Genomic DNA, 26,418 nt, shown 5'->3' with positions numbered 1-26,418 from the left:
AAAAATGTTAGAAGTATTTTTTAAAGAAGTCATACTCACTGTAAAAATTTTAACTGAAAATCTGAACATGAGACACTACCCTGATTCATCAGGGCTTCAAAGGGGTCGAGGTGTTGTTTGTCATTTTGAATATCTTCCTTGGAACCACTGTCACTGGCTGTGTGAGATGGAGCATCGTTTGGCTTCTGACGCATTTTCTGAGATGTGGCATCTTTTCCATCATCCCGTGTTTCCTACCGACCTAGTCTTTTGTTTTGTTTCATTTCTTATTAACTTGAGTTTTATCATTTGTCTGAGTTTGGGTATTTCTACCACAAGTTTAAAAAAAAAATTGAATTTGACAGTTACCCAGGATTCATTTGAGACTTGTAAGAGGGTAGAAGCTCTAGTCATATTTCTGGCTATACATTTCCATTTTTGACCATTTATTATGCATGCTAATATTAATGGGCTTTTTAGACATATAATGAAGTCCAGTTTTCCCTGGTGCGGTTCCTCTTGAAGCCTTTGAGACTCCTATAGAATACGACTCTCTTGCTATTTTGTATCATCTTGCCTGCTACTAAAATTTACCACGGTTGGATTGTACATGTTCATGATTGTATTTAAATCAATAACTACTTCACATATTGTACTCTTGCAGCTTTATAAAAAAGCACAGATACTTCCAAGAATAAAAGAACAAACAGGCAGGTAGCACATGCAAATTGGTGTGTGTGTGTGTAAGAGAGAGAAGGAGGGGGATATATATATATATATATATATATATATATATATATATATATATATATATATATATATATATGTTCATGTGTGTCTGTGTGGGTACATGTATCCCATGGTATGTATGTATCAGAAATGTAGGTCCTCAGCTCCCACCTGAGGGAGGTAAGGTGTCTTGTTGGTTGTCACTGCAGATGCCAAGTGAGGCCCTTCAGGGATTCTCCTGCCTATGTCTCCTATCTACTGCAGGAGCGCTTGAAGACATGCACTATCACACTTGGCTTTTTGTGTGTTCTGTGGATCTGACCATAGCTTGCCATGCTTGCTGGGCAAGCACCCTACCCACTGAGCCACCTCACCAGCCCACATGAGGATTTTCTACAAGATAATTCCATTCCACCAAAATGAGACCGCATCTTAGCCTAGTCGGAACAAACACAGATTGAACTGTGCAAGCTTTCCAGTGTTCTTAATTTGTTGAGGGCTCTTTGTATTAATTAAAAATGATAAAAACAAAGTATTTGAATGTGACCTTCATTTGGCATTTATATTAACTTTTCTTATCCTATTTTATTTAATTCTTCTACTTCTGATGTTCAATTAGTGTTTGACCCCTTTAGGAGCGATGTAAATTAAATGACATTTCAATGCCATCCGCCATCCCATATTTAAAATACTGTGTTAGTTGTGGATCATAAATGATGATCTTCATTCTTTAGCTAATTTATTCATTTAACAATTTCCCTCCAGAAGTTTCAGCAGAAGGCTGTGAAGCAAACTAAGCAGAAGAAATCCACGTCGGCTGAATTTCTGATGGGTGAGCCTTGCTTGATGAGTTATTGCTCATAATTTGTGTAAGGATTAATTAACTAATTACAGACAAATGGCTGTGGGCGAAATTTTGCTCTAGCTTGTCAGGGTGCAATTTGTAATTATTTTAATCATTTATTCTTTTTTTTTTAAGAGTTAATTTTAACCTAATTCTGTTTTGGTGACATTTGAGGACGATACACTTGAGTCTTTCTGCACAAGAATTACTGGGAGGAATTCTCTGCTAGCGCTGGAACCCATAGGCCGATTGTGTGATCTTCTGACCTTCTTGTTTTGCTCTAGTTAAAGAATGCGGGGAAGCTACGGAAGGGGCCGGGAATCCAGGTTTTAACATGAGCAGCCCAGAGCTCGCAGCACATCAGACTCCAGAAGGGAAAGTTATTAGACGTGACATGCTGGATCACACCCTTGCAGCTCATCAACAAAAACCCAGGCTGCCAGCCTCAGCAGGACCCAAAGGTGTGACTTCAGTCCTGATTATGCTCACACTTGGTGACAGTTGCTGCTCTTCTCATCTGACCTGGGCATCCTGCACAGGAGCCTGGCATTCCATTCGAGCATGCCTTGCAGCTTCTGAGGAGAATCTGCTTGTGCCTGAGGGGGTGGGGGGGCACCTGAAGACCTGTACAAGTGATACACAGTTTTGTGGTTGAAGGTTGTGGAGCAGTGACCTCACTCTTCTTTGGGCAGATGAGAGGGACCAGCCTTGGGATGCCAGGATGCTAAGACTTTGGGCAGATGAGATGGAGTGGCCTTGGGATGCCAGGATGCTAAGACTTTGGCTCCCATGCAGACAGGGGTTTGAAGGTTGACACTCTCTATCTGTAAAATGACACCAGGCTAATTTAATTGAGGACTACCATGACACCATATTTTATGCTCCAGACTGTGGCAATTCTGCCCTTTAGATGAATTATATTTTCTGTCTAGGTTCTAGAAACACATGCAAGAATTTACAAATAGCTGAAGAAAGAGTGCTTTATTGCTTAGCATTTCCTTGTAGTAATTTACTGGCAAGGAAAGCTTCTTTATTCTCTGGCTCAGAGTAGCTCTTACCATCTATCCTATCACTACCTATGGAGGCAAATCTCTATGTATGATCTTCTCTCTGTCGCTACCCCTGGCTGTCCGGGAGATGCATTTCCTCTAAGCTCTGACGAGTCTCTACCTACAAAGAAAGAAGTCATTAAAACTTGCTGTCTCTGCTCTTATCGTCAGCACTGAACAAGCCGGAAGACATCAGAGTTTAATGACCAAATGGCTTTTTTGAGGGAAACTCTGAAGTAATGAAGCATAAGCTGGCACAGATGTGCTCTCTGCTGGTCCCACTTAGCAGCCTCATCATGATTCCCACCTGTACAGAGCAGGCCCTCCGTATCCCAGTAGGTTAGCTTGTGGTTTTTAACTCCTGAGGCTCAGGGGAAATTCCGCCAGCTTAGAGCTTGCTACACTCTGCCATCACATCACCCATGTTCACATCACATCGGTTTAGTTCAGCTCTTACTTTTCCTTGCTTGGTGTAGACATGGGCTTTTCTTGGAAGTCCATGGCCCAGTGAGAAGATGGAGAGCTGTCAACAGTGTCATCCATGAGTACCTACACTGGCCGCTTTGTGTACAGCATACCTTTTAGTATCATAAATCTAGGGAGTTAAGTTTCAGACAACAAATTCAGCTGTGCAATTAGGCAGACCATGACGGCGACCAAAACCTTGTTATTCCTAAGCTGTTGCTTTTCCTTAATGTCTGAAAGTCACTCAATAGCATCCCTACGTTCCCGGCATTGAAGGGGAAGGCTGAGTAAGGTAGTTATACATGGACTTCTGTTCTTACGCCTTTTCCTGGGAACTAGTCACATGGCCACAGGTGAGTCAGGGAAATGTTGGCCTTAGCAAGTTTCATGCCGAAGTCAGAACTCTGCTGGTAAAGAAGAAGGCATTGTATACTGGAGTCAACCAGCAGGTCTTCTCCCAGGATGCGCCTGGTGGGTAGCTATTATCTTTGTTTTATAAACAAGGGGGAAGGGTTTATCTTGACTCATGATATCAGAGGTTTCTGTCCATAGTCATGACCTCTATTTCTGTGGACCAGCATAGTACCTCATTGTGAGTATGTGCAGCACAGACTCAATTGAGTGGGGAGTGGGGGTATGGAGGAGGAAGAGAATTAGGGATGATGGATAGATGGATAGATAGAGAGGACAAACACACACACACACACACACACACACACACACACAGAGAGAGAGAGAGAGAGAGAGAGAGAGAGAGAGAGAGAGAGAGAGAGAGAGAGAGAGATTTTTTTCTAGGAAGATATGAACAAATCTCTGATCACCCCAGATAAGGTACCCATGACCAACCAAAGTAACGATTGCACTAAAATCCAACTTGGAAAACAAAGTTTATTGGGTTTACTTACAGGCATATGAGTTGCAGGAGGATAGATTACTCAAAGCCATCTGCATCTCTAAAATGTCCTGCCCGATATGGATGAGAACTCATGAAATTTTCGTTCCTAGAGCTCCCTGCATGATACACAGGCAGCATCACAGGTTAGAGATCCTTCTTCAGGGTGCACTGCATAGTAGGACAGTCTCTTCTCCTAGCAATTGTTTTTTGTTCTTGCAACATTGGGGAGGGGCCTTGTGGTTACTCAGTTTCAGGAGCTTCCTGAGGCTTGAGACACATTTATTTCTCAAGTCTCATTAGCCTTCACTCTCCTTCCAGGAAGGGATGTTTCAATTTGTAAGAAATTTCTACCCAGTATAGAAACAGAATCTTCAAGTCAAAGTACATATTACCAGTAGGCATTAGCCAAAACAAACAAACAAACACGATATAACATGAGTCACAGAAGTACTTTTAAATTTCTAAGAGCCATCTTATTAAAATGACAAAAAGTGATTTAACTTTAAATACATCTTCTTAAACTAACATCAAAATTGTATACTATCAACCCACAATCGATATAACCTGTACAGGTATTTTGTGATTTTCCTTTTTGCAAAAAGCATGTGTATAATTGAAGATATCATTTCCAGCAAGTCCCATTTTACTTCTCTGGGAATTGTGCATAGACTCAATATCTCTTTCAGAGAGATACATGGGCATGAAAGTAATAATTTTCATCAATGATAGTTGGCCTTATTCTGGAAAACAGAGAAAAGCTGTAACCCAAAGTAAAGCCAGGTGGAAGCAACCAAAGATGAAAAGAGTTTTATGGGGAAATCCAGGAAATGTTTAGCATCTGCACCAATCTAGTCAGACAGTGAAATAGAGAGGGGTTTACCATGTCTGTCCTGGAAGACAGCCAATTTAGAAAAAGTACATTTGATGCATCTCTCCTCCACTTTGGGAGAGCCTCTAAAAATTCAATTGCAAATGAGATGTGCAATTTTATGATCTGTGAACAAGGAAGACTATCTTAAATATGTGGATGCAGAAACAGCCAGATAGCATAGAACACAGCGTTCCTTTTTAAACAACTTTAAGAACATTTAGACTGTCTGCTGATGCGATTACTTAGAGAAAAGAGAAGAGCCACAACCCCCCCCCTCCATGGTATTGTTGTCATTAGCACAAATTATCATCTTACGAGTACTTATCAGCACACTTGCTCCTTAAAGATGCGTTTTAAAGAAAAATGTAAGTGATGGCAGAATTCCAGTGCTGCTTATTTATATGAGCTGTCTGAAGGAAATATAAAATTATTAGATAAAAGATAGTGTCTGGGAGAGAAAGTCTAGAAGAGGGGTTTTCTAAAAATAAACTTTAGATAAGAAAAGATTTTAAATGTATTATGGCTTAATCTCACAGTAGAGTAGAAGAGCAACCAGTCAGTACATACCTGTGGTGGTAGTTTTAATGAGAATGGCCCCTAGAGGCTCATATGTTCAAATACTTCAAGCCCATTTTGATGAACTACTTGAAAAAGACTAGGAGGTGTGGCCCTGTGGGAGGAGGTGTGGCCCTGTGGAAGGGGGTGTAGCCCTGGGGGAGGGAGTATGGCCCTGTGCGAGGAGGTGTGGCCCTGTGGGAGGGGGTGTGGCCCTGTGGGAAGGGGTGTGGCCCTGTGGCAGGGGGTGTGGCCCTGTGGGTGGGTTTTGAGCTTTCAAAAGTCCATGCAATTCCCAGGTAGCTTACTCTGCTTCATGAGCTAGTCTCAAGATGTGAGCTCTCAGCTACTGCTCAAGGGCCATCCCTGCTTACCAGCTTGCCTGCTGCAGTGCTCCCCACTATTATGGCCATGGACTCTAACCCTCAGGAACCTTAACCCTCAAGTTAAATGCTTTCTTTCATAAGTTGCCTTGGTCACGGTGTATTATCACAGCAATAGCAAATTAACTAGGGCATTTGCCTTTAGAAACAGGTGGAATGGCCAGCTCCTGCATGGTCCTCTAGAATTTTAGGAGAGACTGGATGTTCTTCTTATCTGCTGTGCATCCCATGGTGAAGGCATCCTCACAAGCTTCCCATGGAGACCTTCTCAAGGAAAGCTACCATGTGTTGTGCGGCTAATAGCCTAGGTTCGTATTAGGCATTTTTGGTGTGGCGTGAACTGTAAGCAAATCAGGAGAGAAGGTGCCACTCAGACCTTTCAGCCTGCGCTTGCTGCACCCGAGGGCTGCTTGGCCTTTGCATACCAACTTCCAGGGAAATATGATTTTATATCCTTTCGGTGATGATTGGCCTTCCCTTTATAGGCAGTTAGCAAACATATTAGCCCACCATTGAGTTTCTAGGCTTGCATGGCTAGGGGTTGCATGGCTTTAGCTCTGCTTTGCTCTCTTCTGGTCACACTGCTGTTCAGGTCCCAGCATCCTTGTCCAGTATCCTCTTTGCCCACTGCTGGTGATGTGCCTGCTGGCCTGATGCTAACTAGACTTCTAAGGAAGGGAGGCTGAGAATTACAGAAGTTAAACAGGGAGAGAGGCAGAGAAGCCACAGCTGCTTATAATTTCAAAGAGAAAGGTACTGGCGCTGGTTTCTAAGCCAGTGAAGCCCGAGGCTGGCCAGATAGAAGGACATCTTTAACATTATGAATCTGTAACGTAGCGGCACTAAAAAAAAGTAGCTAATGACTGTGTTCTAAATGGCAGGAAACTGAAATCTGGGGCAGGTGTGAGAAAGGGCCACGAAAAGAACTTAGAGAGGGAGAAACAGTAATAACTAAGGAACAAGTAGACAGCAGTACAGTTTGGCTAATGGAGAGTGATGTCATTGGAAATGAGGAGATTTTTATTTTTTTCTTTTCATACATAAGTTTCACCTGGGCTATTGTAAGAGGGCGAGAGGACAAGAAATGACTAAGATCACCTTGGTGTATGGCAGGCAAGTGGAGCTATCCTTACTGTTAAAAAGCAGCCCCTGGGATGCTGAGAACCCCCTTCCCATTTGGTACTCTCTCCCAGACATGGAGTATGACAGTGTTCCCATGATCCTTTGCTGTACATCTAATGGTGGCATCTCCTCAGAATGCAGACGGGCTGTCAGAGTACTTGCATGAGTGTATAATACTGAGAGCCCCTTGGTGGTGAATAACACAAGTGATTCCCGACTGATTTAGATGGAAGGATTTCATGAGCTCAGAGAATTGATGGTGTCATTGGACAGAAACCATCCTGCCTGCAGGGTTAGGAAGTTGGAAGTACAGCGACTGTCATGGGGGCACAGTTGCATTCTGATAGAGCCTTCCCCGCTGTGATGAGTGATTACCATGTTTGTTCGCTCCTGTCTCTAGGGGAGAGAGCTGGATTGGTCCTGCCTAGGCCAAATTCCCGCATCCTGGGTTTATTGCCGGGGAAGAAAAATAGGCTATTTCAAGGCCTCCTGGCATCTGTAGTGGTAGTCATGCCTCTGGAGTTATTGACCCATCATTCCTACACATGAAAGGGGACCCATCATGACAACTACACACTATAGGGGCTGGAATGGTGGCTCAGCAGTAGTCAAGAGCAGCACCTGCTTTTCTGAAGAAGGTGGCTTCAGTTCCTTGCACCTACATGGTGGCTCACAACTTCTGTAACTACAGTTCCAGGGGATTTATGGCCTCTGCTGGCTTCCACAGCCACAGCGTGCAGGTAGTATACAGACATACACACAGGCAAAACACCCAAACACATAAAAAGCAAAACAAAGCTATGCACAATAGGAACAAGAAATTATGATGTAACTAGTGACAGGAATCCAAAGCAAGACAGAGGAAAAATAAATAAATGAAGGAAGGATCTACTTAGTACCCACTGCAGTTCTTATGTCCAGAACTGCGTATCCTACTATTGACAGAAACAAGCTCAACGAGAAGAGGACATGGGGTAGGCATAATTGTTTGAATATTCTATCTGCAATGTTTTAGTCAAAATTATGGATATCACTGTATTTCTTTATGCATCTCTTCCTTTTGATCTCATTCATCGAAGAGGACAATCATTGGATATTTTCTAGTGTTCAGGTGTTATTGCATGGGTAGGGGCAGATGTGAGTGGAGTAGGCACAGAGGTGCCCCCTGATCCTCGGACGTGCTACAACAGCCAGATCAAACTGAGGGAACTGTGGAGTTGAGAAATGGCTAATTCCAGTTAATTGAACACTTTCCAAAAGCAAAATTACAGTGCTTCCTTACATAGGCCTTATTATGTATTTTATGAATAATGTTACTTGCATTGGGTGCTTTAAAAGCATGAGACAAAAAAGAGTAAGTGTGTCTGTGTGTGTCTGTGTGTGTGTCTGTGTGTGTGTACACCATAATACAGAAGATCGAGAATGCCTAATCTGAACATCTGAAATGCTCTAAAATCTAAACCCTTGGAGCTTGATATCACAGTGGGAAGGTAACCCTTGACCTTACTTGATGGGTTGTTGTCAAGATACAGGCTCACTAAAAGTATTACAATAAAATTATAGTCACAGGATGAGGAGAGACATCAGTGAGGTAAGCTGCGTGTCACCACATCTGGCAACCTGAGCTCTATTGCCGGGATCCATATGGTGGAAGGAAAGAGACAACCTTCTCAGTTTGTCCTCTGAGCTCTGCCCACACACCACGGAATGTGTGCCCCCACCATGAACACAAAATAAACAAATAAAGGGCAAAATAAAATGTTAATAAAGCCATTTGATGAGGAACTTAAAATAATTTCATATTTAGGGTTGGGTCCTGTCCTTGATTTGCTTTATAAAACATATGTATAGATCTCAAAATGTGAAGAAGTCTAAAATCTAAAACACGCTTATTTTATGTTGTTGGGGACTGAACCTACACTCTAGCATATGCTAATGTACTTGCTTTGCCACAGAGTCACACCCCCAGCCCAAGCACTGTGTGGATAAAGGCAACACAGCTGGTATGTCTGAGACCCCAGGTGTGCTGATTAAGTTAAACTATGAGTTAGGACTGAGTGTGGCAAAATACCTGTGTGCTGGAGTGGCCTACTGTGAACAAAGACTTCAACTGGAAGAGGAAATGAGCTAGAAGCTTAGGTTTTCATAAATCAATGACACAGTCTGGCATCTTAACAATAGGATAAGAATTGCTTTGTTTTTTAAAGGAGTCATGATTATCTCTAGATATTGGGGGAATTCCTCAAAGATATTTCTTGCCTATTGGGATTAAAAGTTGTATGGCACTGGTGGAATTCTACATTGAATTCAACCTTCACTGTCACTGTGTCATATTACCCTTCCAGGAAAGATCATTTTGTCCCTTGGGAGAGACTGCTAAGAAAGGATCAGGCATGTAGCATCATCTCATGTATGTATCTCAGGGCCAAAGCCGAAAGGTTTTTAGGATTATAGTTCTGTAATTTCCATTCATTTATAATGCTGTATCTATCATTCGTGTCCTATGGCGTCATCTCAGTTACTCCTGAGTCTTCAGGAGACTTCCTTGACCAGATTTGTTGCCAGAGGCCTGGTTAGCCCTCTGCTGACTTGTGTTTTATAACCTAGAAGATGGTTAACACCCCTTTGCTTGGCATTCTTGTGGAACATGCATGGAAAAGGCATGTGTCCAAGACTTGACCAAACCAAAGAAGACATTAGCGAGAACACGGCAGGACCCAGGGATGTCACCTGAACTCACTGTTGAAAGTTACAGGAGTCACGAGAACTAGGGTGGCTACAGCTTTAGAAATAGCAGCAGTGATTTGTTCTACGTGGTTTTATAAGGGCATTTCATGATGGCTGTGTGGCCATTTGTGATTTGAGGATAGTCGTTATGTGTGTAGGATCACCGCAGTGGGCAGAAAGGCAGAAGGTCATGTGGTAGAGAAAGAAAATGACAGGTGTTCCACAGAAGAGCATAGCAAGATCTTTCCAGGAAAAGGGAGGGGTCACTTCAATGAAGAGCAGGAGATCTGCAATGGGTGTTAGAGAACCCTGGGGTTAGAGTTTTAGGATTGTAACCATCAATTTATCTTCATAACACATGAATATGAATGTTTATGATAAAAACAGCATGCAGATACTTGTGTTCAGTAACTAACTTGAGCTGAGCAGACACATGAAGACCCCATCCCTACCCCCACGCCTAGTGATTTTGTATAAAACAGTTTACATTGTTCTCGTTTATAGATGTTTTTCCCTAAAGATGGAGAACAGGTGTTGTATAAAATTTATAGAACGTGTAAAATATATAATTTTTTTTTGCTTCAGGATATCTCAACTCTTATTAAGAAAAAGGAAATATATAGGAAAATCATTTGCTTTAGGTTTATTGAACTGACCTGAATTTGTGTCTTTAGAAACCATTTGGTTCCTAAGTGATTTTAATCTGTTTCATTGATTTAGGGAACTAAAAATAAACACTCTGGAAACTGTTCTCATTGAGACTCAGAAACACTTCACATAGCATTTGATAGACAGGATGCCCTCTTCTAATGCTTTAGAAGCATACAGTTTTTACACATATAATATATACATAAATATCTGATTAGTTTCTGTAAACAATGTAAGTGTCCTTTTCTTATTTGGGTGCTTTGAAAAAGTAAATTGCACCATTCTAGAAAATTTTCCACTTAGAAAGAGTATTTTAGTCAAATATTGGGATTTGGGAATGCCAATAAAATAGCAAAACTTTAATTTATTTTCTTCTCAAAAGACACTGCTTATCTATAGAGACTCACACAGACTTGCCCAAGCAATGAACAAAGGGTCCATTGCTATTGTGTGTGCATTCGTGTGTGTGTGTGTGTATGTGAGTGTGTGTGTGTGTGAGTGAGTGTGTGTGTGTGTATTCACACCTGCATATGTCTGTGTGCAGGAGCCCTTGCCTCTGTGTATACTTGTGAAGGCCAGATGTAGATGTTTGATGCCTTCCTCAGTCTCCGTCCACTTTAGTTTTTGAGGTAGGGTCAGTCACTAAACTTGGAGCTTGCTAATCCATGAACCCCCAGGCTCTGCCCATCTCTCTGCCCTGCCAGTGAACAAGTTCACAGACACATGTTCGTGTCAAAGGTCTGAACTCAGGTCCTTACACCTTAGCAGCTGCAATCTCCCCACTGAGCTCCCTTTCCAGCTCCTTTTTTATTTCCTCATGTGTAAAACTGGCAAGCAAGGGTCACCTCTATATCTTCTCTTGAGGTTAATGTTAGGGAAACACCATTGTGTAGGTTTGAAAATATTGTATGAAGTCTGTAAGAGATTTTTGATTAAGGATAGATTGTTGTAGGATTGTTTAGTGGTCAGGTATATTACTACACCACTCAGTTCAGTAGTGATAGACAAAGTCACTGAGTTTATGTGACAGTGAAATTTATGTTTCCTTACTATATCAATATGAACCTAAGAATCAATCCATGGGGTGGTGAAAAGGATGCTTAAGAATTTCCAAAACCCAAAGATTCTGTAATATAGGCCATACAACATGGATAGAGATCCAGGGACCTGCCTAACGTAAGCTCCCAGAAAAATGTCATTTTTCCAGATAGGCTAGTGGAGTGGCACAAGTGGCCATATAACTTATCTACATTCTCTGAAATATTTGGTGACATTTAAAAAATATGTCTTTTAAAAACCAGATACAAAATTCTAGTATGTCAATACAATTCTGTATGAATCTTTATTAGGTCTGAGTTTTAACGTAAGCTATCCTTCCACTTTAGGAAAACGTTTAGTACAGTCGGGTTTTATAACCTTAGTTTTTTTTCTTTCAGTAGAAATTAGTTCTTAGTCTCCAAACAATTTCATTGAGAATTACTTTAGGCTATGTTTTATCATATGTCAAGAAGAATTTAACAGAAAATAACATTTCTTAGCCTTCATGAGATGGATTGATCAAAGGTCCTATACAAGTGAGAACATCCTAACCATTTGTATTGTGGGGTAAGATGCTTACCCTGTGTTACCAGATTAATTAGCAATGAGTTATCAATTTTGACTAAACTGAATCTAATGATTCCAGTATATATATTGTTTTCATATTGAAATAAGCATCCATTGATAAAATTTTTTTTTAATCCCAATGAAGCCCTAAGTGTAAGGCATAAACCTAAGAATTCCTAGAGACTTAGAATGAACAGAAGGCTAAATTAATGAAAATGTCACCAGAAAGAGGAGGGGCGTGGTTAAAGTCTAAGGACAGCCAGCATTCCAGGATCTGAGGAGCAATATTCTGTAGGCAGATGTTACTAACCCTCAAATTCTGTAGAAAGAACGCCTTCTTTGGTGTGACTTTTGAGGGTCTTTTCTATGTGTGGTAAGAAGGTGTAGTTAAACTTAACCTTTGAATCACCAACAGTTACTTACACACAGGGGGCTCTGTCCTGTTTAGGCCTTAGGAACTTAGGGACACACTTCCGTTCTACGAGGACTGTGGGTCCAGCGAGCACTGCGTGCTTTCATGCCTTGGGGGACTCAGGAGAAAGCCCTGCAGCAATTATGATCTCCATGGCACCCTTGTGACTTGCACGTTGGAGAGGGCCTTGGGGGGAAGGAAGAATATGGCTCAATTAATTAGAACCTGTTAGCAAACTCCAACTATTACCCTATTTAGCTTTTCAAATCACTGATACATGAAATACCCACAAGGCTTGGAAAGGAAGTGAGACTGTGCAGTCAAGGAAGCTAATTTGTCTAACAGGACACTAGTTCTTGTGTGCATTCTCAGATTCTGAAATGCTGGCCACCATTAGAGTTTAACCACAGGACCCCCTACCCCCACTTTCTGGTTATCACTTCATTAATTGAATAGTTCTGTAGCTCTGTCTTCCTTGTAGCTCTAGCAATGCTTCATGTATTACATTTAAGGCTCTATTAGGATAATTTTTTTCATCAGTGGAAACTTACTCTAATATAAAAAACAATATAGAATGAGCATTTTTTATAGTTTAGCTTTCTCAGAAGGAAGAAAGAAGAAAACTCATGCCTTTCTTTTGTAGTCTCTGAAGATTAATAATCATGATGACCATAGACTAACTGATATAAAAAACTAATACTTATGAATCAATTATGAAGGCTTATGTGGAACTTTGATTACAGATGCCACTTTCCTAGCTGATCACCACAACTCTGAATACTCTAGAGCTGGGATCTTTAAGAGTTAATGGCTCTTGATAATTTTTCAGTCATCAATACATTATTTAAATAATATCTTTCTTGTCCTTACAACATTTCAGAAAAACCTATACTGTTTTCTCGTCATGGAATCATACTGCATTCAAATTATAATTAAACAACATACACTTCTCAGTGGCTTTATCTCAGATATCCCCTTGCCCTCCATAGTTTTATGTCAATTTGACCCCAGCTAAAGTCATCCAAGAGGAGGGAGCCTCAACAAAGAAAATGCCTCCATACAATCAGGCTGTGGGTAAACCTATAGGACATTTTTTTTTCATTAGTCTTTGATGGAGGAAGACCCAGATCATTGTGGGTGGTGTCACGCCTGGGTTGGTAGTCCTTGGTTCTATAAGAAAGCAGCCTGAGTAACTCATGGGAAGCAAGCCAGTAAGCAACACCTCTTCATGGCTTCTGTATCAACTCTTGACTACAGGTTCCTGCCCTGTTTGAGTTCCTGTCCTGACTTCCTTTGATGATGAACTATAATGTGGAAGCATAATCCAAACAAACCTTTTCCTCCCTGACTTGGCTTTGATCATAGTGTTTCATCCTAGCAACAGTCACCCTAACTAACATACACTTATTTTTACATTAACTACTTTCATGAAGACAAAGGTGTTGGGTAGCCATCTCAATGACTCATGTTTGTCATTGGCTTTTTATCTCTTTCCTCAAGTTGTTGTTGTTCAGCTTGACATGTAGTATGGTCAGGACTTGGTTCAAGGGGCCTGTTCTTAGATTACTACATCATAGTCTTTCGAGGGGTGAGGTGAGTCAGTGCAGAGTACTCAACTCACATGTGTAAAGCTCTGGGTTCCATCCCCAACACTGAGAAGAATAAGGAAAAGAGAGAGGAAGGCCAGAGAGAGGGATGGGCAAAGGAGGAATGGAGAGAGATCCTTTCATTTAAAAGGCATTTGTTCCTCAGCCTTATGAAGACTGTGAGTGGACTTACTATGCTAGAGTGTGATGGCGTTCCCACCACCCTATATCATTCTGTTGTCTCCGACAGTTGTATGTCATAGATTTAGGTTACCTGTACAGCTCTGTGGAAATTAGGGCTAAGATCTTTGTATGAGATTTACAAAGTGAGAAACTATGGTGCAAAATTATGATCTCAACTATTTTTAGAAAGCCTGTAGGAGTCAAATTGAACTTTGGTTTTCGAGGCTCCATTCCTTCAATATTTAAGAGTGTTCTAATTTGTAAAATGTTGGTATGTGGCCATAATCACAGAATATAAAGTCTTTAGTTATATAGTTATAGGCAGCCTTGTGTGTATTGAGTTTATGGTGTATTATATAGAATATAGTGATTGGTGGTTAAAAAACAGAAGATCAAGCAGAAGCAGGTGGATTAATGAGAAAAACATGAGTAAAGCCAATGAGCCCCCTCCTTGCCCCCATACACATGCACACAGGAGCAGCAGACAGTTGCTTCTCAGTTTCCTTTCTTAGGGACTCATGCTGCTGCTGAGAGGGGAAGGATTGCACCACTGCATCAAGGCATGTGGGTAGTTTGTTAAAACCTTCCTTTGCTGGGCGATTTCACTCTCGCTCCTGCAACTCCCAAGGAATCGCTTGGGTGCACATAGGATGGTTTCCGGAGCAAAGCTCCCTGGTGGCGTAATTTAAGAGCCCTGATTATGCTCTGTGACACTCTGAGTTAAATGATAAGAAAACCTGACACGACAGGAATGGCAGAAGGCAAGTGTGAAGGGATGTTTTCCTTCCCCAGTTCACAAAAACAAGGACAACATCACAATGTTCTAACTGATGTCAATTCTCAACCCTGAACAGGTACCATTAGGGATTGGGGTGGGGGGGGAATGCCAGCATATGAATAGTACTGCACAAGCAATTTCCCAATTTGCTATGTTATGTGTCCTCTCCAACTTCCTCAATATAGGTAAGTGTGCGTATATACATACAGGTGCTTGCCATCTCTTTCACCTGGGTCTCACAGAGAGTTAACTACCAACCCCATAAAAACCTATTGTATTTGTATTGCTAAGTGCCCTACTTTGAATTTCTCAGTGGGTCTGTTTAATTTCCCTGTGAGACAATTTAGTTATATCCAAAAGCATATTGTCAATGATGAGGACGTGGTGAGGAATAATTCATCCTATTAGTAATCTAGCTTCTGGTAATATACACCGGATCCTCAAACTTCCCCACTTGATTAAATCCTGATGCTGCCCAGTGAAACACTAGCAACGGGGGCGAGAGCTGCGAGAGTTCCGAGATTCCATAAGCCAAATCTTCCTTCCCTCCCTCTGCCATGCTAAAACTTTTGGCTTGTTAGGTAAAAAGAAGAGTCAATGCGGGGTCAGGGGGAGTGATCATTTTAATATTTGACAGTGCTTTCTTCTTTGATTTGGAGATTGACTTAAATTACAGAAAAGGAGCTGGTATTCACTCAATAGACTATGAAGGTGTGAGGAATTGGAAAGACACAACGTATCAGAATAAATCAACACCACACAGCAATGTGTCAATATCAGTTAAATCTGATTCTGGGGCTATGCATGAAGAAGTTTAGATTCCATGGCTTACTCTGGTAAATTCAAACCCTAGGTGCCTTAGAAACCTTGAGGTTCCTGAAGAACATGTACGCTTTTGCGCTGCTTGGTTTTGCCGCAGCTTCCCTTTGCCCATGGTCTTTACCTGGCTGTTCCTAACCATAGACTTCCTTCAGGGACCTATTTTCCAGCTAGCCTCATTGAAACTCAGCTCTCCTAGCAGGCTGTGTTCTGCAGGCAGAACTCATAGAGTTTTTGTCTTCAAGAGAAAAGATGTATTTATTATTTTATGTGTGTGTGTATCTTGCCTATGTATGTATGTATGTATGTATGTATGTATGTATGTATGTGTGTATGTGTGTGTGTGTATACACATGTGGACCACATGTATGCCTGATGCTCACTGAGGTCAGAAGTGGGCACCAAATACACTACAACCATCATTACCGAGGACTGTGAACAACAGGTTGGTTCTGGAAACTGAGCCTAGGTTCTCTCCAAGAGCAACAAGTGCTCTTATCCACTGACCCATTTCTCTAACCCTGTCCTTTCGTTTTTAAAAATCTAGATATATGTTTGATTCTTAGACAGTATTTCCTTAAAAGAGATATGAGGGAGCAAGGGTACTGAAGGAACTCAGAGAGGGAAGGGCACTGGTCAGGATGAAAAGGATGAACAATAATGAAAATTTTCCAAGATTAGACACAGAAGGCAACTGGGTTTCATGGTGGAATATCAAGGAATTTTTTTATTACATGAATCCACATCATATTATAAGTGTGTCCACATACAAGGCTCTTTGTTAGGCACAAAGTACATTGCAGAGAGCAGCAAGCTCAAGTCTTCATCTTTACAGAGGACACTTAACATTGTTCTAATAGGGGAGACAGACTATGGATAGTATATAATATGGATTCTAAACACATATAGCACATAGCATAAATGTAATAGAATTATACATGGATTATACAATATATGGCCCTTATAAATACAAAATATTATACAAAGACATATTAAGGGGACCAATTCTAAGCATTGGTAAAAACTGCCTCTTGCTATATGCAAGAAGGTTCATACAACTTTACTTCCAAGAAACTACATGTGATATTCCTCACCAGGAACTACTAGAGGTATGGTATTTATAATTCACATAATCACCCACCCACATGGAATACGGCAGGAGCAATCTGTGTAGACATAAAGGTGTCTCTCAATCACGTGAACATGGAACCCCAAGAGGGAAGGAAGCAGTTTGAACAACCCCTAAAGTACAGGCTTCCTTCCAGCACAGACCAATTCATCTTTCCTGGAAGAAGGAGGGAAGTCAACGCCAAAGCAGCGATTCCATGGCTTCTAAGCAGGTACTTTGGAACCTCCCATACTATAGCCAAAGATGTTCAAGTCTGGGATACAAAGCACCATCATCTTCCGTGTGAACTCTGACAGACCTTTGCTTGAATATGATTTAGTTTTGTTTGGTTTCAAAGATCTTGAATGACTTGCTATTTTAAGCTAATTTCTTGTTTTGGTGGGCCAAGAACTTGAGTTCTGTGATGCGCGGAAGCTTCTGAGTCTCACTAGATGGCGGTCCTGGTGTGGCGATGTAGAAAGAAACACGCCACTAACTTTTCTTTGATACAGGAGAGATATTTTGATGACATTTGGAAGAAGCAGTTTTTCCAGTGCTCTCTGGGCAGAGGAAAACAAGTGAGTGAGCAAACCAGTGAACAAGTGTGCCATTACAGTGAAGAGTGGCTGAACACTACAGATAGAGGCCCAGCCACAAACCACCAAGCTTTATCCTAAGCAGTAGTTGTGGATGGATAAATTAACACGATTGGAGCACATTAATTTTTCATCTTTACTGAGACCACGTAGTAAAGCAAAATTTTCTGTTCTTGTACTTACATCAACGGACCAGAGACTAATGGCCAAAAAAGCCTCCCAAACAAACAAACAAACAAAGAAAAATTTGCTTTAGAAACATAAACTCAATTGGGGTCCATATCAGAACTTTCTTTAGCTTTGGAAACAGAAGGAAACACACCATGGTGTGCTACAGTATTCTTCTTTCTATGTCAGTGTTGGAGGCACCTTGAATTCTCCTCAGGGCTACTGAGTGCAAACCGCTAGCAGCAGATATGTGTGTGGCAAGTATGAGACTAGACGTGGAAAAGTGACAGTGGATCCTTTTCTGCAGTATAGCCAAGGACAACACTGTAGTGAATTTCAAGGGGGAAGAGGAGGTGAGAAATTTGGAGATGTGGAGCTGAGGTTATTGATATATGCTGAATAAAATTTCTGATTAAATCAGTTTTACTTCCTTTCACATCACACAAATTGACACCCAATAGACCTATATACAGGCCTCCATTTCCTGTCTTTTTTCATCCATTCATTTGTTCCTTCCTGCCTGCCTGTCTTTCTCCCGTCCTTCCTTCCATTTTCCTTTCCTTTTTTTTTTTTATGACGTATGTAATGCATGTGTATATATGTGTTAGTCCTGGTTGGTATACATGTTTGTGTGCACACATGAACACCGAGGCCACAGATCAATGTTGGGTGTCTTCTTCGGTTGTTCTCTGCTTTAGTTTTTGAAACAAGGTCCCTTAATGAGCTTTAAGCTCAACGGTCCAGCTAATTTGTCCGAAAGCCCAAAGGCTCCTTTTGCCTGCACTTCTGCAGGGCTGGGATTGCAAGCCCACACTGCTCTGCCCTTTATGTTTGTGCAGAGGCCACTTCACTGACTGAGCCATCACTCATCCCCCTCTTTTTCTTTCCTTCCTTTCTTTCTCCTTCCTGTCCTCCTTCACTTTTCTTTCCCTTCTTCCTTCTTTTAATTTCCCCTTTTTTCTTTCTATGTGGAACTTTGACCAGTTTCTCATAATCGAAACAAGACCAAGTTTATTTCAAACTTCTGTACACAACATGATATGTTTAATAAAATACAAGTCCATAAGTAGACTCACTATGGTCCACAGTGTATCATTCCTCTCCAATTATGCCCATTTCTTGGGTATATATGTAATACAGTTCAGCTTGGTTTTTTTTTTTTCCTTTTTAATTATTACTGTTCTTAGTCTCCATATGATAATTTTCTCATTAACTTTTTAGCAACAGAAAGTCAGCAGGAATTTATTTCTTGAATTACTTTTTCTGACCTTCTACAAAATGATAATTATGAGAGAGAGAGAGAGAGAGAGAGAGAGAGAGAGAGAGAGAGAGAGAGAGAGAGAGGCCTAGAAAACTTGTAAAAAAAAATTAAGCTTATAAAGTAGCTAAAACGATCTTTTCATGCTGGTGTTGATTTCAAAATTAACATTTTGGTTCATGTGCTTCTAAAATAATCACTGACCCTTACCTTGTGGACTTTCCACAGGAAATGAATACAGCAGAAATTACTTTGACCCATTGATGGAGGAGGAAATAAACTCAAGGCAGTGCCGGATGGAGGTCAGCCGAAGGGGTGAGCTAGAATTAAGTATGTAATTTTTGTGTCAGAATATTCTCTTCCATTCATGAAAATGAGGTGGCAAAGATCACACGTGCGGTTCCAGTTTCGTTTCACAGCTTACAATTTAAATGGTAGGCTTCAGCTGCACACAAGCTGATGGGAGGAAGAGGAGGAGGTGTGCTCTCAAGGACAGCTACCCTGCGGGATGAACACGCAGGAGCTGATTTCAGCTGCAGGCTTGGTGCCATTCTGAGGCAATTCCTTACAGATGCTTCTCTGCTCTTAGAATTTAAAAGGTGCATTCTTGAGCTAAGCACAGCGTGCCCCACACCTGAGCCCCAACTATTTGTCCGGTTCAGCTTCTTCAGCCTGTGCAGGAAATTACCTCTGAGCCTGCAACCATAAAAGCACAGAGACATGGTGACAACTTGTTCTTTGGCATTTTTCAAGATTAATTTCTCAACATAACAATTAATGGGGTTTTATTTTACTTTCATTTTATTTCACCATCTCTCCTCCTCAGTTCTAGCTCATCTCTTCCTATCCTCAAACATTTTGAAAATTTGTGATATTTTTTCCTCCTTACTACTTTTTTAAATTCTCGCATTTAGAACTCTGTCTGTCATCATAGTGTCCTCTCTCTCTCTCTCTCTCTCTCTCTCTCTCTCTCTCTCTCTCTCTCTGTGTGTGTGTGTGTGTGTGTGTGTTTAATTTTTTTTTTTGTCAGCTTGGCACAATCTAGAGTCACCTGGAAAAAATATCAGTTGAGGATTCACCTCTACCAGATTGGCCTGTGGGCATGTGGAAGGGCCTGGTCTACTATGGGAGGTGCTACCCCCAGGCAGGGAGGACTTGTGGGGTAAGAAAGCAAGCTAGGCAAGCTAGGGGGATCAGGCCAGTAGGCAGCGTTCCTCCAAGGCCTCTGCTTCCGTTTCTGTTCCAGGTTCCTGTTTTGATTTTCCTCAAAGATAAGCGATGCTGTGGAAATGTGGGCCAAGTAGACCCTTTCCCTCTCAAGTTTGTTTTGGTCAATGTTTTTTTCACAGAAGCAGAAAGGAAATCATTACCCTTTCCCCAGTAGATAGCAATCTATAGATTCATCGCAAGGGACAAAGCACATGACATTTGCCTTACAGAGTCTGACTTATTTTGTTCATCAAAATGATCTTCAAGTCCACCCATTTTTATAAGTTTGAATCTGGTTGTGGTTACATAAAAATAAAAAAATAAAATTGTTCCCTAGGTCTTTACCACTGGGAAGATGGTTTGCAGCACATTCTAGAATTTATGAGGAGAAGCATGAGGATAAGGACAGTTACAACCTTCCCTTAGAGTCGGGGTCAATCCAGAAGACGTCAAGTGTGTTTGGCTTGGTGGAAGCCTAAATTCTTGCACATCAGAGGGCGCAAATACAAAGCAAAGGTTATTGACAAAACAGTTCTCAGTGAAGCAAAATTTCTCTTTCATGATGCAGAAATCACTGGTGCCATCAAAAGACACAATTTCAAGACAAGGGCTGAGAATCAGGAACAGTGTTTTTTTCACCCCACCTTCAAGAGCCAGGATGATGAGCTAGAAGAATGTGCAATGACTCATCTGATTGAAAATGTCACAATGAAACTCCTTACATTAAAAAAAATAAATAAATAAAACAGTCAGGTCGAACTATAAAACCTCAATATGTTATTTTCTTGATTACACCTGAGAGGCTAGAGTATACCCCAGTGACTGCTGGGAAACAAGTTAACTCAATTATTAGTCGAAGCTGGTCTTTCAGCCCTGAGAGAACATAACACATAGCTCGGTAGTGTGAGGATCCCCTGACTAGGAAATATGTCTCCTCTGCTATGTTAGATGTGCAGATCGTAGACAGGCAAGTTCATAAAAAACATGATGTTGGCTGAGTGTCCCTTATTAAGAGTGCTTAGAACCAGGAGCATCTTAGACTTTAGGTCATTTTTCCAATTTGGAATGTTTGCATATGTGTTATGGAATATGCTGGGAGTGAAACCCGAGTTAAATCCATTATTTGTTCTGTAAACCTCTCCCAATATCTGGGAGGTAACTTAGCAAGGATTTTAATGATTATATGCAGGGGGTTCATGCCAAAGACCTTAGAACTTGTATTAATGTGTCAACATCTGACAATTTTGGATTTTAGAATGTTTGGGAACTCATGGGTTCAGGTAGTGGATATTCAACCCGAGTCATCCTCTTCCCTTGTCAGCTAGTATTGCCCCTGTGGTTGACCTGGAGTCTGTATCTTAGGGCAGACAGGCCATTATGTACCTACCAGATGAGTTACTTTGCTCATTGCTGTGATAGATACCTGGCAGAAGCAGCTAAGGAAGCATTATGCTCACAGTTTGAAGGGCCTGTGCATCAGGCTGAGGAAGAGGAAGTCACAGCATCTCTTGAGGCAGCTACTCCTGTTGTACCCATAGTCGGCCCTTGCTCAGCTTCCTTCCTCTTTCATTCAGTCTGAGGTTCCAAGACAATGGGTCAGTGCTGCCCAAAGTTTGCCTGGGCCTTCCTGCTTATAGTAGACCAATCTAGAAAAATCTGTCATAGACAATGCCCAGAAGTTTGTCTCCTAGGTGTTTCCAGAGTATAGTAGCACAAATGTGATGGTGACAGGGTCAGTCTGCTAAACTGTTCTTGCCCCATTCTGGAAACATGGGTCATGTTATCTCCTTTCTTAGTCACTTAACATGAGTGATTGACCTGCGGCCCATATTTCATGAATATGACAATCCTAAGCCTAAATTCTGTAGCCTGTGTGACATCAATTAGAGAGACATTCCTGGAGGGTATTTGTAGAACAGGCCTCTATGTCTTGTGTATTCCCTGCATCTTTAGCACCATTAGCATCTTTGTTTTTAACATAAAAGTTATGTAGCCTGTATTTGCTCTAAATGTCAATGAGCAGTATGTAAGCACAAACTGACTGCATATGCATGCATATTACATTGTGTGTGTGGGACAGTGGGGAGGGGCAGTGTATTCAGTTGTAAAGGCTTACATCTTATCTGTAGTGCGAGATGACAGGCTGTAAACAGAGGTGAGTATTTCTATGACATAGGTAGGAACTGACGCCATGGCCAAGTTCTACTTTTGCAGGGCAGCAGACTGGAATCTCAAGAACATTTCTATGTTGGGTGTTACAGAGACTTCTTTCCGGAGAAAGCTTAGTGTGTTCCATTAAGGCTTTCACTCCATTGGTCCACCCATATTTTGATGAGTCGTATCGTTCCTTTAGATTTTAAATGTTAGCCTTTTCAACAAAGTGGACTGTTAAGTATCCAAGAAAAAATAGCTTCAGAAAAATTAGTTTGAGTAAGGAAGTGCCTACCATAGTCAAGCTGACATGTAAGTGGGCCATCACAGGCTGCACTTAATCTTGCAGTTATAATGACACCTTATAAGGTGCTGAAATCTGTAGACTTGACATGCTTAAGGTCAAACTTTGGCTCCTATTCTCACTTCCTTTTTTTCCTTGTCAGTATCTAAGTTATTAGATCTGTATTGATTGCAATAATTGTTTCATGGCTTTCATTTGCATCAGCCCTTAGACAACCTTAGGATCTGGCACTGTACTTGACTCAGAAATGCTGTTCAATGTCTATTTGTTGGCACAAAACACATCCTTATGAAAATAAAGAGTAATGAAATCTGACATACTCTTTCTTCTCAGCACCCCTACTGCATGTTGGAGACTTAAACTAAATATAAGGCATCCTTTGCTGAGTGTTTCCTGTAGTCCTAGCAGGAAGTTTCATTACCATGTTAACCCTCACAATGCTCCTTCATCATGGACAAGGGCATTGAGTTGTTGAATTTTATGTAAGAAACTTCTCCCCAAATGTGCAGAGCTACAAAGAGGCGGTGCCAGGGTTTGGATGTAGGCTTTGCTATTACCAAGCCTCTGCCATGCTGTATGCCTTTGGAAGATAAAGAGTCTATAGTAATTTCAATGGGGCACTAAATACATCGGAATGAAATTGCTCATCTCTGCATTGGATACAGCTCACTGTTAGCTTCCAAATAAGATTCTTTTATGAGCTATATGTAAACTTTATTACCCTCCCATCAAGAGTTATAAAGCATGAGGAAATACTGGTCTGAAGGCATGCTTCCCCAACATGCAATCTACAGAGTAGACTGTCTTCCTCTGCCTTGAATGTGGTCTGTGCTGTCTCATGGCAAGGAAACAAAATTTGTAGGTCACCTGATACTTGAACAAAACCGTCTGGAGTGGACAAGGAGCAGGAGCTTCTAACTTCATGGGTCTTTTTATGTCAGTTTCGCAAACATTCCAGCCACTTCAGAAGTCTTAGCATCCCCCGTCCTCTACATCGGGTTCCTTTTCTAACACTGGTCTGCAAAGAGTTGCAGGTATAGACAGAAAGGGGAAGTCTAGAGTAGCATGGAGAATGAGGATGCTGGACCTTTCAGAATAAGTCACCTCAGAATTGTCCCACTCATGGATAAGGGACTGAGAAGCAACAGAATCAGAGGAGCCAAATCAAAATTAGCCCAATAAAAATCTCACATAATTTATCCTTAGGAGAGGAACATTGTAATTGACACGTTGACTATGAATGTACATTCCTAGTTCTGTGACTAGGAGAAAGAGATCCATTTAGGTGATATTTTAATCTCTTTTTAAGATTTTAAATGTCAAAAATATATCTAAATATCACGTTCTGAGTTTGGGTTTCCCCTTGCAAAGCCTATGGATATGCAGTACGTCAGTATTCACATTGTGGTTACCTCAGTCCAAACTTAAAGGTGAACATGCTATAAAACATAGCTATTTATATCCCTGGACACAACATTTACTGAGAGTGAGACAATGTGATAAGGAGTTTAGTGCTAACAGATGTGGCCCCAGGATGGGTTAGCTCACAAGGTATTGATTTAGATGTCAATTACGTTTAAAGATCTTCACAGCCTCCATCAAGCTGGTGTTTGTCCAAACGATGAGGTGTCATAGCCTCATCAAGCGGACACACCAACCGGGCAGCAAATGCGGCAGTGCTAGGGGCAGATCCCTAAGTGTTCTTTCCCATTTTTGATTTGGCGGCTTCAGGTTGAATGTAGTGCTTCCTGCCTCCTTCTCCTTCTGACAGCTCTTTAGCCATGGCCCCTTGAATCTACCCAAGACAGTAATTGGTGGGTCTCCTTAAACCTTTCCTGGCCTTAATGATATCTTGCAACATTTGTAACATGGTCAGGTGCTTTATCAGTCATTTTGTACATAAGATACAACTGATCCTATGATATTTAAAGTTTTCTACAAGGTAGCACTGCAACAGGTAGCACAGACAGTAACGAAAATCTCTCTGAATGCTTGACCCAACACTCAGTAGCTTACACCTCTTTGCCCTATGTCAAGGCAGCTCCCTTTTGCTGGTCGCTGCTAAATGCTAATGGTGAAGGCATGGGAAAGTCTTACATTTTTGAGCATATGGCTAAGATTTGAAGATGGAAGGGTATTTTCTGTTTATAGCAAATATCAAGCTAACTGGACAGCGCTTTGTAGAGGATCCCGTTTTCAGATGTCCCAGAGCTGAAGTGTGAGTACCGTTCACATAAATGCTGGCACCACTGTACAAACAAGGTCGGCCAAATAAAGTGCTTCTGTGTGTGTGTGTGTGTGTGTGTGTGTGTGTGTGTGTGTGTGTGTAGAGCTCAGGGATTGTCTCAGAGACCTGGGCTTGGGGAAGTGACCTGAGGTCACCCTGCCTCTCCTATCTGCAGTCACATCCCAAGCTGGATCAGCATTATAGTCAGTGCCAAGTAAGATGTGTAAGATAGCAAGTAACATTAGCACATGGGCAAAAACCCATGAGAGAGAAGAAGGCAATCAACGGTCCTTTGTCACTTTGCAATGTCACAAAAAAAACAATGGAGGTGGTGTTTAATGTTTAAACTGTAAGACTTCTGGTTTCCCACTGTATCATGTAAAAAAAATAAGTTATTGAACTGTGGATAATAAAACCCTCTTATTCCATATAAAAAAGAAATGAAGTCACAGTATCTTTACCTGGTCAATGTTAAAATAATGAAGGTGAATGAGATTCTGTGTGATTTTGTGGTCAACAGAAAGAAGGAAGAAGGAAGAGATGCCAGATTGGGACGCACTCAGCCATTCCAGTACGAGTCAGGATACTCACGAAGAGCCTGAGGAAGCCACCCCTGCACACACAGAGTGGTCTGAGAGGCGAGCTCCGCGAGGCATCATTCGGCTTGCAGGCTCTCCATCAGGACAGGTCAGCAATGAAAACATTTCCAAATTTTGATGGTCTGCTGTTAAAATGACAAGTTAAGACATCAGCCCTGCCCAGCGTCTACTGATGTTGCTTTCTGGCTCCCCTCAGTAGGACCTTTGCCTTGATTTGTGACTTTCTGAGACTTTGCTCCTATCCTTCCACACATATTTTGTCAGACAGAAGTTATTAACAATCATCAGTGCTGGCTTGGCCTTTGCAAAAATTTAGTTGTACTTCGTCTGGTTTGGGTGTGTGTTGCAGTGGTCACTTCTAGTGGACTTGGAAGTCCTTATGATAAAAGCTCAGCCACAGTCAACTTAGCTTGAGTGTAATGAAGAAACCACTTAGAGTTGTTTGCACAGCACAGCATTAAGACTTGAATATTCTAGTATACGAAGTCACCATGTAGGGATTTAAATCGAGCATTCTAATTGCTGTGATTTCAGAGACACCTGTTAGAGATGTGTGATGGTGGGCTTTGGCCCATGAAGGAGAAGAGAAATCCTGCTTCTATTTCATCTCTTTATCGATCTTAAATAAAGACGCAAGAGGCCTCTTTGTGTCACTCCAGGTTGTGTGTATATGTGTGTGTGTGTGTGTGTGTGTGTGTGTGTGTGTGTGTGTGTGTGTGTATGGAATGTATGATTACTCAAAAATTTCATCAGGTGAGAAAGATTTTTCTCAGTGATGTCTTGTATAGTAATAGTTCATGAACTGAAATATTGACTTCAAAGGTCAAAGACATACCATAGTTGGAGTAGGCACGTGACTTCTCTAAACAGTGATGTGGTGATTCCATAATGGTGCCTAATTTATTCCTTTGTGCCACTTAGAGTGGAACATGCTGGGCTCATTAAAAGTATGTCTATTTTGAGCTTTCTCATGTCAGTGATCTGAATTAACAAGTACATCGAGATCTTCCTAAGAGTTCAGTAGTGGGTTGACTTGGGTATATTCAAATCCTGCTCTCCAGTACCTGCATATGTGATCTAATTCAGAGCCGTGTCAGCAGTAAGACACACATGGAACAACAGAGAACATTAGGATGGAGACATGGATG

The 26,418-nt window shown here is 41.3% G+C and overlaps 1 protein-coding gene across 1 annotated transcript in view; it reads left to right on the top strand.

Moving 5' to 3' along the window:
- Positions 1–1,455: 1,455 nt before the first annotated feature.
- LOC127186970 (uncharacterized) overlaps positions 1,456–26,418 on the top strand; it is a gene marked incomplete at its 5' end in the record, with an annotated part of 268,435 nt that continues 243,472 nt past the window's right edge. Inside the window, 4 exons of the mRNA XM_051143234.1 lie at positions 1,456–1,540; positions 1,837–2,013; positions 19,009–19,095; positions 25,192–25,358. Coding sequence (XP_050999191.1) covers positions 1,456–1,540; positions 1,837–2,013; positions 19,009–19,095; positions 25,192–25,358 — 516 coding nt within the window. The remainder of the gene's footprint in view (positions 1,541–1,836; positions 2,014–19,008; positions 19,096–25,191; positions 25,359–26,418) is intronic.

The sequence above is a fragment of the Acomys russatus genome, chromosome 3 (genome assembly GCF_903995435.1).
Source record: "Acomys russatus chromosome 3, mAcoRus1.1, whole genome shotgun sequence".
In the NCBI taxonomy this organism is placed as follows: Eukaryota; Metazoa; Chordata; class Mammalia; order Rodentia; family Muridae; genus Acomys; species Acomys russatus.
Note: the sequence above shows the minus strand (reverse complement) of the source record. Positions and strands in the feature narration are given on the sequence as shown.